General features: G+C 36.8%; 1 protein-coding gene across 8 annotated transcripts in view; it reads left to right on the plus strand.

The window, feature by feature from the left end:
- BPTF (bromodomain PHD finger transcription factor) overlaps positions 1–12,765 on the plus strand; it is a 140,725-nt gene that overhangs the window by 91,913 nt on the left and 36,047 nt on the right. For 6 of the 8 annotated variants that reach the window (XM_059996873.1, XM_059996878.1, XM_069540074.1 and 3 more), the window contains 5 exons: positions 1,296–1,446; positions 2,253–2,295; positions 6,871–7,117; positions 7,856–8,007; positions 8,902–9,010. In XM_059996873.1, coding sequence (XP_059852856.1) covers positions 1,296–1,446; positions 2,253–2,295; positions 6,871–7,117; positions 7,856–8,007; positions 8,902–9,010 — 702 coding nt within the window. Of the gene's footprint in view, positions 1–1,295; positions 1,447–2,252; positions 2,377–6,870; positions 7,118–7,476; positions 7,639–7,855; positions 8,008–8,901; positions 9,011–12,765 lie in introns of all 8 variants that reach the window. The other 2 variants (XM_059996866.1, XM_059996874.1) reach the window with 1 other exon arrangement.

Below are 12,765 nucleotides of genomic sequence, written 5' to 3' on the forward strand. Positions count from 1 at the left end.
TAGGCCTTAGGTGGCAAATACATAGAACAATGGAATCCAGACCCTATTCTAAAGGAAGCAAAGAAAAGGTATAATAATTCTATACTTGAGAATCAAAATTATTAACACTAAGAAGAGTCCAGTAAGGTGTCCAGATTCAAGATGTATAATGAGACAAAAATAAATAATTTTATTTTACCTGTGTAGTAAAAATACTTAGGGGAACAACTATGAAGAAACGTGTAAAAAGAAGATGCTGTCTATAAATAGAAGCTTACTATTTTATAGAAGTTAATTGTCCCCAAATGGATAAATTTAATTTTTTGAATCTTGATTGAATCAACTCAAAAGCTCATCTTGGAGAATAAATGAGAATGGCTTTTTTGAAAAGAGTAACAATAAGGGGGTAGCTGCCCTAATAGATGATGAAATATTAGTATAACTAAAACAATGTCCTGGAACAGGAATAGACAGCTCAGTTGATAGGCAAAGACACACAGATGGAAGAAGGCGTTCCTGACCAGTCGTCAGTCTTGACTCCACAGCCGTTGATGCAAACCACTGCTGTCTCCTTGAATCACTTTTCTTTTCTTGTATCACTTCATACAATCCAGGTCCTGCTGCTGTTTCAGTTTCCTTCTGTTGCTTGCCTGTGATTCTACTGCTTCCCTCTTCCCTGAACATACGGGAAGGTTCAATGCTTGTCTGTCCCTACTTTTTATTTTTAGAATCTTATCACTGGAGATTATATCTATTCTTAATAGTTTCCGATCCCTCCTTTACATTAGTAAGTCTCCAGTCCCTCTTCTCGGTGCCCTGATAGGGAAATACAGATCGCCAGAGTTGTACATTTCAAGGACACCCAGCCCAGCTGGGAGGAACACGCTACGCTTCTTTAAGGAGGTTGTATCCACACTGCGGTCTGAAGGATGAATTAGGCACCAGTCAAATGAGGGGGAAGGAGGCTAGGAGTAGTGTTCCAGGCAGAGGGAACAGGCTGTGGAAAGGCTAATAGGGCTTTTATATCAGGGGCCAGCAAACCATGAGCTTTGACCCACCATCTGCTTTTGTTAATAAAGTTTGATTGGAACACAGCCACACTTTCTGACTTATGTATTGTCTTTGGCTCCTTTTATGATACAGAGTTGAGGAGTTGTAGTAGAGACCATCTGGCCTGCATAGTCTAAAGTATTTACCATCTGGCCCTTTAAGAAAATGTTTGCCAGTCCCTGCTTTTCATGATATAAGAGAAGATGCCAGAAGTACTATAATTTAGAAGCTATATTGCTTAAAATACTCCGATTTCTTTTCCAAAGAAACACCTACGCCTCAGAGGAAAGGCCTTCGATCGAGTGCATTGCGGCCAAAGAGACCAGAAACGCCCAAGCAAACTGGCCCTGTTATTATTGAAACCTGGGTAGCAGAGGAAGAGTTGGAATTATGGGAGATCAGGGCGTTTGCTGAGAGGTAAGGAAATGGTTTATATGTGATCAGATGCTGAAGATTTTTATCACTTCAGAATTAAAGAATTACCCCTTTAATAGTTTATTCGATATGTCCTAATTTTGCTCCACCTTTTGATTCTCTACCTGTGTATCGTTTATTAACGTCCTCTTTCTAATTTTTATGAGTTATCTACTTGTCAATTTTGAATTACCTTAATTTAAATATTTTATTTTTAAATTGAAATAATTTTATACTTTTTGTATGATGTGGAACTTAACCAGATTTCACTTAATATTAGATGCCAGATGCCTAGTAGGATACAGGCATACTCATTTTATCGCGCTTCGCAAATACTGCGGTTTTTACAAGCTGAAGACTTGTGGCAACTCTGCATTGAGAAAGTCTGTAGGCGCCATTTCCCCAACAGCATTTGCTTACTTTGTGTCTGTGTGTCACGTTTTGGTAATTCTCACAGTATTTCAAAACTTTTCATTATTATTATATTTGTTATGATGATCTATGATCAGTGATCTTTGATGTTACTACTATGACTCACTGAAAGCTCAGATGATTATTAGCATTTTTTAGCAATAAAGTATTTTTTAAATTAAGGTGTGTACTTTTTTTTTTAGACATGATGTTATTGCACACTTAGTAGACTACAGTATAGTGTAAGCATCACTTTTATATGCACTGGGAAACCAGAAAAATCATGTGACTCACTTTATTGCGACATTTGCTTTATTGCAGTGATCTGGAACCAAACCCACAATATCTATGAGGTATGCCTGTAGTTTCTGATAAATTCCTCCTTTCTTTCCCTGCAGAGTGGAGAAAGAAAAGGCACAAGCAGTTGAGCAACAGGCTAAGGTTAGTGAACAGAAGAAGGCAGAGGACTTCAAGGCCCAAATGGAGGCTCATCTCAAACAGCAGCGATTGGCTGCCCAGCAGGTGGGGGAGTTGGTACCAGTCCCACCTGGCAGCGAATTGACATTTTTAGCCAAATTTGTGCACACTAAAAGCACAGTAATTTTATATTCATGTGGTTTTATTTTTACATGTATCTCATATATATCTTAATTTCAGTACTTGAAAATAGCTCTGTGGATATACCAAGCTTTGGTTTTGCAAAAAGTGTACACATTTCAAGAACAATGTTTGAAGTATAATTTCTCTTATTTATTATATTTATAATTCAAAGGGTAGTTTCTAAAGATAATTTTTTCCTGTAAAATTCCAATCCGTAAAATCTCTGTAGTCTATGAAAAAGTGAGTTCTACTAAAAGTATAAGTTTGTTGTAATTGGTGGTCATCAGGCTACTGTGGTCTCTTTAGTATTTCCATACTGTGATGTATCATATGTGCCTGACTATTTAGGGACCCAAATAAAAGATAATTACCCCTTCCTTCTAATAAGAAGATACTATGAAAGTTTTTAGCCAAACTTGAATATATAAACTTTCAGGATATTGATAAAATAGAAATAGATAAAATAGGTATCATTAACTTAGTTACACATAACTTACTTAAAAATTACATATTACATAAATAAATCAGACTCATTTCCTCATGTTTTACCTTTTTCCTCATATTTTATAAAATATTTTTTCAAGTTCTTGTATATTTTACAGTGGTTTACTATAGGTCATCTTCACTTAGATCAAAGTTTGAGATAACAGCACTTCTGGATTTTGTCATGTCTATCTCTCCACTCATAGAAAGACTGTCTAGTTGTTTTGTTTTTCATTTTATGGATGTGTTTTGTCATCTCTACAATGTAATCCAAGGTATTACTTTTTGGGGGGGCCAGGGGGTCAATTTCTTTAATTTGATAATGAGCTTTTCTCTGGCAGTTGAAAGTCAGAACCTGAACTTGGTGATGTATTACCTCTCTGAGTCCCCCAAGAACATTGTATTCTTTGCTTTTCCTGTGGTGTCAGTTTCTGAGGTGATGGACATGCACCTGTATATAGCTTAATTGAACAGAGCAGTATATACTTAATCTATATATTACTTCAGAATTTTTATTTAGGGGCTTCCCTGGTGGTGCAGTGGTTGAGAGTCCGCCTGCCGATGCAGGGGACATGGGTTTGTGCCCCGGTCCGGGAAGATCCAGCATGTCGCGGAGTGGCTGGGCGCGTGAGCCATGGCCGCTGAGCCTGCACGTCCGGAGCCTGTGCTCCGCAATGGGAGAGGCCACAACAGTGAGAGGCCCGCGTACAAAAACAAAAAACAAACAAACAAAAAAATTTATTTAAAATATCTTTCTCAAAACAAGTCAATCTTCATTTTAATGTTTTCCAAATTTAGCAATGAAGATGATCGAAACTTTTTTTTCCATGCAAAAATTGAGAAATAATGACAGCTAGAGTTTAATGACAAACTTGCTGTTTTGAACATGTGTACAAACCCAGCAGATTTTGTGGACATGTCAAACCTGTGATTTTTTCCCCCTGTAATTTTTAAAAAATTTTTATACAATTTTTAAAGGTTGTACTCCATTTACAGTTATTACAAAATATTGGCTATATTTCCCATAGTCAACATTTCCAATTTTTGAAGGCATAGCCCCAGAAAATAACTATGGGTTTAGCTGTTTTGTTTTTCTTGCCTCCTTTATTTTTATTTATTTTTATTTTTTTTCTTTTTTTTTTTTTTTTTTTGCGGTACGCGGGCCTCTCACTGTTGTGGCCTCTCCCGTTGCGGAGCACAGGCTCCGGACGCGTAGGCTTAGCGGCCATGGCTCACGGGCCCAGCCGCTCCGCGGCACGTGGGATCTTCCCGGACCGAGGCACGAGCCCGCGTCCCCTGCATCGGCAGGCAGACTCTCAACCACTGCGCCACCAGGGAAGCCCACCTCCTTTATTTTTTAACTGATCCAATTGGATGACATTTCCAAGAATCCAAAACTAAGCTCCTTTTCTTCTTTTTTTTTTTAAATATAAATTTATTTATTTATTTATTTTTGACTACGTTGGGTCTTTGTTGCTGCGTGCAGGTTTTCTCTACTTGCAGCTAGTGGGGGCTACTCTTCGTTGCGGTGCGCGAGCTTCTCATTGCGGTGGCTTCTCTTGTTGCGAAGCACGGGCTCTAGGTGCACGGGCTTCAGTACTTGTGGCTTGTGGGCTCTAGAGTGCAGGCTCAGTAGTTGTGGCACATGGGCTTAGTTGCTCCACAGCATGTGGGATCTTCCCAGACCAGGGCTCGAACCCGTGTCCCCTGCATTGGCAGGCAGATTCTCAACCACTGCGCCACCAGGGAAGCCCTCATTTTCTTCTGAGGAATGAGAAATTATGTAAAATACCTCACATTATTTTAAGGCATAGAGGACATATACAAAAGTAACAGTAAAAAGACTAGGTATGCTGTCTTTGGTGAGCAGTGTTTGATGGCAAGAAATTGTTCAGCATTGGAATTTGATCTTCGTACACAACTCAGCTCCAGCATTTACTAGCTCTGTGACCTTGGGCTAGTTTTACAACCTCTCTAAGTCTCAGTTTCCTCATCTTTAAATCACAGTACCAGCAACTTTATTGGGTTGGTCCAAGAATTAAATAAGATAATGAAGGGGTAAAGGGTTTGCCACCAGGTTTGTAGTCAGTGCCAGCTGTCGGGTTTTTTTTGTTTGTTTGTTTGTTTTAACATCTTTATTGGAGTATAATTGCTTTACAATGGTGTGTTAGTTTCTGCTTTATAACAAAGTGAACCAGCTATACATGTACATATATCCCATATCTCCTCCCTCTTGCATCTCCCTCCCACCCTCCCTATCACACCCCTCTAGGTGGTCACAAAGCACTTAGCTGATCTCCCTGTGCTGTGTGGCTGCTTCCCACTAGCTGTCTATTTTACATTTGGTAGTATATATATATATATGTGCATGCCACTCTCTCACTTCGTCCCAGCTTACCCTTCCCCCTCCCCGTGTCCTCAAGTCCATTCTCTATGTCTGCATCTTAATTCCTGTCCTTCCTCTAGGTTCTTCAGAACCAGGAAAACTGGACAGCTACATGTAAAAGAATGAAATTAGAACACTCCATAACACCATACACAAAAATAAACTCAAAATGGATTAAAGACCTAAATGTAAAGCCAGACACTATAAAACTCTTAGAGGAAAACATAGGCAGAACACCCTGTGACATAAATCACAGCAAGATCCTTTTTGACCCACCTCCTAGAGAAATGGAAATAAAAACAAAAGTAAACAAATGGGACCTAATGAAACTTAAAAGCTTTTGCACAGCAAAGGAAACCATAAACAAGGCGAAAAGACAACCCTCAGAATGGGAGAAAATATTTGCAAACGAAGCAACTGACAAAGGATTAATCTCCAAAATTTACAAGCAGCTCATGCAGCTCAATATCAAAAATATAAACAACCCAATCCAAAAATGGGCAGAAGACCTAAATAGACATTTCTCCAAAGAAGATATACAGATTGCCAACAAACACATGAAAGGATGCTCAACATCACTAATCATTAGAGAAATGCAAACCAAAACGACAATGAGGTATCACTTCACACCAGTCAGAATGGCCATCATCAAAAAATCTAGAAACAATAAATGCTGGAGAGGGTGTGGAGAAAAGGGAACACTCTTGCACTGCTGGTGGGAATCTGAATTGGTACAGTCACTATGGAGAACAGCATGGAGGTTCCTTAAAAAAGTAAAAATAGAACTACCATACGACCCAGCAATCCCACTACTGGGCATATACACTGAGGAAACCATAATTCAAAAAGGTCAAGTTGTAGTTTTTACATGTGTAAACTTAAACTGTCATGTCGATAAGCTGTCAGGAAAAGGCAGCAATCTCTGGGTAAAGAAACGCAAATCGTCTTTAATAACACTATAGTCTGAAAGATCCGATTATACCGTTCTGTATAAAATAGTCTAAAGGATTTTTCTGTAAAAATACTTGAACTGAAAAATATAAATCTAGTAAAATTATTTATTATTTTCAGCTTGTTTGATTGCAGGTTTGCCAACTTGAATAGTGATACTTAAATATTGACATGTTCTTTATGATTGGGTAAATTAACATGACAGGTCCCATCATTTGCTGTCTGTCTGTTCTAAACCCCACAGCTGAATCGCAAGGTATCCCTATCTCCAGTAAGATCACCCACGTCTCTTGCACTTTCAGTCTGAAAGCTTGGACCTTTGCACAGACTGGAAAAACTTGATCATTTCAAATTTATGTTACCAAAAACTTACTGCTTTTAATAAAGTATATGTGATTTAGAGTCATAAAAATGTTGCCTCCCTCGAGAAATTAAATTCAAGTGTAAATTTGTACGGGCATATTTTCAGAAGTTAAATATTTTAGAAATTTGGTGCACTTTCTTAGATTGAGAGGAAATGTGGCTGGACTTCATGCAGAATGGTGTTTTTATTTGGAACGATTTTGGTTCATGATTTCTCTCCCTGACTTTTCTAGAAACGATTGGAACAGCAGAAGCCTACAGTAATTGCAGCTTCCACTACTTCCCCAACAAACAGTACAACTAGTACCATCTCTCCAGCACAGAAAGTTATGGTGGCCCCCATAAGTGGCTCAGTTACAACTGGCACTAAAATGGTACTAACTACTAAAGTTGGATCTCCAGCTACAGTAACATTCCAGCAGAACAAGAACTTTCATCAGACCTTTGCTACCTGGGTTAAGCAAGGCCAGTCAAATTCAGGTACACAACTGTGATTAAATAAAAGATTGCTTTCATTCAAGAAAAAGAAATTTCAGTCCTTTACCTACTGAAATGAAATGTTTCTTTAGAAAAGTATTTTTCTTCTGCAGCTGATTGAGCAAACAAACTGTAACAGTAGGTTTGTTACAGATAATATTCATAATATTACATTAGCAAAACTCCTCTCTTACATTATTTCACTTTCAGCATTTACATGGTTCACTTACTTTGAGTGGAGAGGAATGTTTTCTTAAAAATACAAAATGAGCCACATTTCATGCATTGGTGCCTTCCTAGAAGTCACTACGTTGCTGGTTATTTTAAATCTGAAGCTTATTAAATGTCTTATACCCCATTAGCCACCAGCACAGCTGCCACATCTGCTACAACCATTGCCAGCACAGGTCAGACGTTCCAAATTACAGGCAATCCAGTCACTATGGCAGGAAAAGTAATTACCAAACTGCCACTTCCTGCAAACAGCAAGATTGTCGCTGTAAATGTGCCAGCAACGCAAGGAGGTAAGGGAAATGTGAAGAGTTTTAATTCACATTTGCCAGATCATACTGTTGCCATTATTTTTCATTTCCTTTTCACTGATTTCAGTCTTCGGATCTCACATTTTATGTAGCCCACTATAAACCCCCGCCACACCTGGTTTCTCCTCAGGAACCAAGCAATACCTAATGTTTTATGAAAGGGGCAGTTTATCAATTACTTCTTCATCTTTTTTTCAAGGCGTTGTTCAAGTACAGCAGAAAGTCCTGGGTATCATTCCATCCAGTACAGGTACAAGTCAGCAAACCTTTACTTCATTCCAGCCCAGGACAGCAACAGTCACGATTAGGCCCAATACCTCAAGCTCTGGAGGAACTACAAGCACTTCCCAAGTAAGAGTTCTTTACAGGTTTATTTGGTGTTAACCACATTGGTTGAAGTTTTTAGAATGACCTCTTCCAGGATTAATCCAGCTTCTAATTTTTCTTTACCTTTTACTTAATCTGTGACAAAGTACTGATTTTTAAAAAAATCTGTTACTTACATTTCAAGTGAACTGTTAATTTTTAACATTTAGTTAATAGCACATTAGTATAGTTTATGAATCATAAGAATTGCTTTCCAGGATTTTACAAAGAAAATGTCTTTATTGAAAACAATGGGCAATACTGGATCACCCAGGAAAACGACGTGCTGTGCAGCTAAGAAGTAGAGTGAAAACATAATCCGCAGCATTAACTAGTCTATCAGCTGATATGCACACATATTAGATACATCATTTCCTTGGCACTAGTATTATGGAAAAAGTTTAATGTTTTGCAGACTTGAGAATGTTCTAAACCTAACACTGAAAATAATATGCTGTGTAGTCTCTCCTTTAAATTAGGAAAGAACTTCTGGTCTCTGATCTTGCCCCTGTGTTCTCCAGGTTACAGATAAGGATTGGAGCTCAGGGAAAATAGGACTCATCATTTTCCTGTGAGCAACTGTGGTGGTTATAGAGCAGAGCTTTCTTGGGTCTTGTATCCTTCCTTTTAGTCTGTAGGCTATTCTTGGTATCAGTGACAAGGAATTTCTTGCGATCTCATTTAAATTACTTTTTTTCCCCTCAAAGTTCTATCTTTATTCTGATGCTTAATATAATTTAATATGTAATGTCCAAGAGCTTCTGTAATTTCTGTAGACATGTTTATCAGTATGGAATGTTTAAAGATATCTGTTCTAAGTCCATCATGCTTTAGTCTTTTAAAAACATTTTAATTCATTGTCCTTTGTGTTATTTGTAGGTAATCACAGGGCCTCAGATCCGCCCTGGTATGACGGTGATTAGAACACCACTCCAACAGTCAACACTAGGAAAGGCAATTATTCGAACACCTGTGATGGTACAGCCAGGTATTCATCCATCCAGTATTATCATTTTACATCTAAAGAGTCAGTCTAGGAAATCTATAATATTCTGTATTTGGCACTCTACATACTGGAAAATACCAATATGAATTAAGATTTCGAAGCATACTAAATTTCTGATTCATCATGGGATACACCCATAAGATTTTGTTTCATTTCTGGCATTGTCAATAAGAGAAAAGCAGGTCCAAGTATGCTTGTTAAAAATGTTCTTAAAACCTCTAGTAAATGAGATAGATACATTCAGATCATTGGAGTAAAGAGAATGAGCAAAGAAAACAGTCTGTGTGGCAAAAGATAAAATCAAGGAAATGGCTAAGAAGCATTTAAATGGAAAGCATAAAACAAGATTACAGAGGCAGTGCCTGCCCTTTTTAATGTAAATAAGTTAAAGCTCCCATATTAAAAGTTGAAGCCTGTAAAGATTGAGTGAAAAAAGAAATCGAACTGTGCATTTATGAGAAACATTCCTAAAAGCAAATCACCAGAGAATGTAAAACATAAAAAGATGGTCAAAGACACATGAAATAAAGGACAAAAAAAGAAAGAAGGGATAGGCAGAGGGAAGACATGCATAATCCTACTAATACTGAACAGAGTCGAATTCAGTATTTTAAAGAAACAATAACTAGGACAAAGAAAGTCACTTTATATTTGGCTTAAAGATATAGATTGCAGTGAAGGTGCAATCTTGGATCTTTAAATAAGATGTCATTGAAGTGTATAAAGCAAAAACTATTTGAGATCAAGGAGGGATTAACAGAAGCATAGTAGACCAGAAACAGACTGTATCAACTTCTGTACCTTTAGGAATACACATTAGTTTTAAATATTTATGAACTATTTGTATGAAAATGGTCTTATAATGAGCCACAGGTAAAACCTTGATGAATTCCGAAAAGTAGAATGTGTATAGGCTACATTTTTTGTAGTAAAGCTAGAAATTAACATTAAGGTAGTATACTAAGAATGCTTACTTGCTTGGAATTTAAAAACGTATGTTCTCAAAAGTAACTTTTATGTTAAAGAAACATCAGATGTGTCATCACAAACAGATTATCAAGTAGCAGCTAAGCCAGGCTGCAAAGCTGAACTGAGAGGCAAATTCATTCATTCAACAAATATTTTTGAGCACCTACTCTAGGCAGTTGAAACACATTGGTGAACAAAACAGACAAAAAAAAAACCCATATTAAATCTTAACCAGAAGTTAGAAAAATATATAAAACAAGTCTTAAATGAAAACAGGAAGAAGGAAGTAAAGTATAAGTAATGATTATAAGACAGAAAAGGCAAATATTAAACCATTTTCTTTTTGCAAGTCTAGAGAAAGGGGAACAAAATGCTAGTTTACAAAAAGTAGGAATGAGAAAGTGCAATAAAAATAGAAGGAACTAAATCTGTTTGAATAACAAGGCATAATTATATACTATGCTTATAAATTTCAAGTCTTAATGACTCACATCAAGGAAAGAAATTTGGAAAGTTGCCATAGTGTTACCTACAAAAAAGAATTCCAGACCTCATGGTTTTATGGATAAAATTCTTTGAAATGGTTAGGAAACAATTTCCTTCTTATAAAAAATAGTTGCAGGCCATAAGGGGAAAGGGGTAGATAAATTCTTTCCCATTCATTTTACAAATTTAGCATAATTCTAATATGAAACATAGCATAGTATTTTTTTAAAGGAAATATCCTAATACCTAAGCAAAATTTACCCCAGAGAAGAAAGTATGATTCCTTATTTCAGTTAATGCTACAGAGACACTTGGTAAAATTCAGTATCTATTCATGTTTAAAAATAGCTGTCAGTTAGGCAGCCAACTAAAAGGAAAGATAAAACTAATGTAAAGAAGAAAAGTTTATGGATGATAAATGGTAATATACTTAGACTTGCATATGTGAATATATAGCTTCACATATGAGTGTGTCTGGTGTGTCGTATGAAAAGCAAGGTGGCCAGTGAGGCTGGTGGGGCCCAGTGAAGACAGTAAGAGTCTTAGGAGTTGTGGTCAGAGAGGTCGAGGGTGGATCGATGTGTGTAGTGTGTGTCTGAGTGTGTGCAGGTCAACTTATCCCTATTCCTACCACCACGCTAGCCTTTCCCAAAGTTGAACACTCCCAGGTTGTAATAAAAAGTGTTTTAATTTTTGAATTTTGATGATAATCTAAACATAATTGAACATGTACATATTGGGAATCATCTGAATGACCATCATATAATCAGTCAATACCAGCCCTTTTATCCATCTGTGTTTATGATGACACCGTATCAATACAAGGTGATATAAGGATGTATGTATACATATAGCTGATTCACTTTGTTGTACAGCAGAAACTAACACATTGAAAAGCAATTATAGTCCAATAAAGATAGAAAAAAGAAAATACAAGGTGATAAACGAAAGTAACTTTTCATTAACTGTTCCTCAAACTGCAGTACAAGGACAGAGTGTTGGGGTCCAGAAGTTCTCAGCTTCAAGCACTTGTCTATATGTACTGCACTGTTTTTTGATTCATCTTGAAGAATAAGGGACAATAACCAAGTAAAGTTGAGAAGAAAGAGTAATGATGAAAAACTTACACTGCCAGTATCTATAGCATATTTACAAGCCATCAGAATCTAGGAGCATGATACCAAAGGAAAGTAGACCAACTGAAGTCATGCAGACACTGTGACGCTATCATACTATTTCTGATTGCTGGAATGTGATACTTTAGTGATAGGGTTGGAAAGGGTTCAGTGAAATGGGCACCCAGTGGTGATGGGAGTATGAATGGGTATAACCTTTCTAAATTCAATTTAATACTATGTTCCTGCTATGAATCCAGTAATTTTGGGAGGAGTATATTCTAAGGAAATAATTAGAAGCACATAAAAATTTATAAGCAAGGATTTCACCAGGGTATTATTTAAAAAAAGAAAAAGGGAAAGTGTTCCAAATGTCAAAATAGGTTTAATTTTATACATAATGCAATAATATTAAGCACCGGTCATTTTAAAAAATATACACAGAAATATATATGTAGACATATGAGGAAAAACAGGAAGTGAATACAAAATTTCAGAAATATAATATTTACGAATTAATAATGAATTCAGATTTTATAAGTGTAAAATTAGCTGCCAAATAATTACCACCTGCTTTTTCTTCTAGTTTCATCAGGTTAAATGAGAAACAGAAGTTTTTAGAAGACTATGGAGCCATTTCAGTTAAACTTCATTCATTCTATAGATGTTTATTCAGCAGTAACTATGGAAGCACTTGAGCACCTTGCTCTAGTATTGAGGATACAGGGGTTCTTGCCCTCTTGGTTCCTCCCAACTAAGTAGCAGATAGCTGTAACAAAAACTCATTTATAAATATAATTGTCCCAGAATATTCCAGATTCTATATGTTTTGTTTAAAAATCACATAAATTAATTATTATCTTTTCATTTATATTCCTAAGGAAAGGCAGCCTAATGGCACATTTTACATAGGCTCTTCCATCTTCCCTATTGTCATTTTGGCTTTAGATTCATAGGAAGAGCATTATTATTATTTTTTATTTTATTTTATTTTTTGACTACTGCAGAGAGCAGGAATGGGAGAGTGGTTGTTAGTGAGCTGAGTGGAAACAGGCTCACTGACAACCAGGTGGGTCCTTTGGGTGTGGGTATATGGCTGAATGCATCAGTATGTCAGCATCCCGTAAGTCTTTTTGAAAATTGAGAAGAATACATTCATCTGAAGCG

Source organism: Delphinus delphis, chromosome 19 (genome assembly GCF_949987515.2).
Source record: "Delphinus delphis chromosome 19, mDelDel1.2, whole genome shotgun sequence".
Classification (NCBI taxonomy): domain Eukaryota; kingdom Metazoa; phylum Chordata; class Mammalia; order Artiodactyla; family Delphinidae; genus Delphinus; species Delphinus delphis.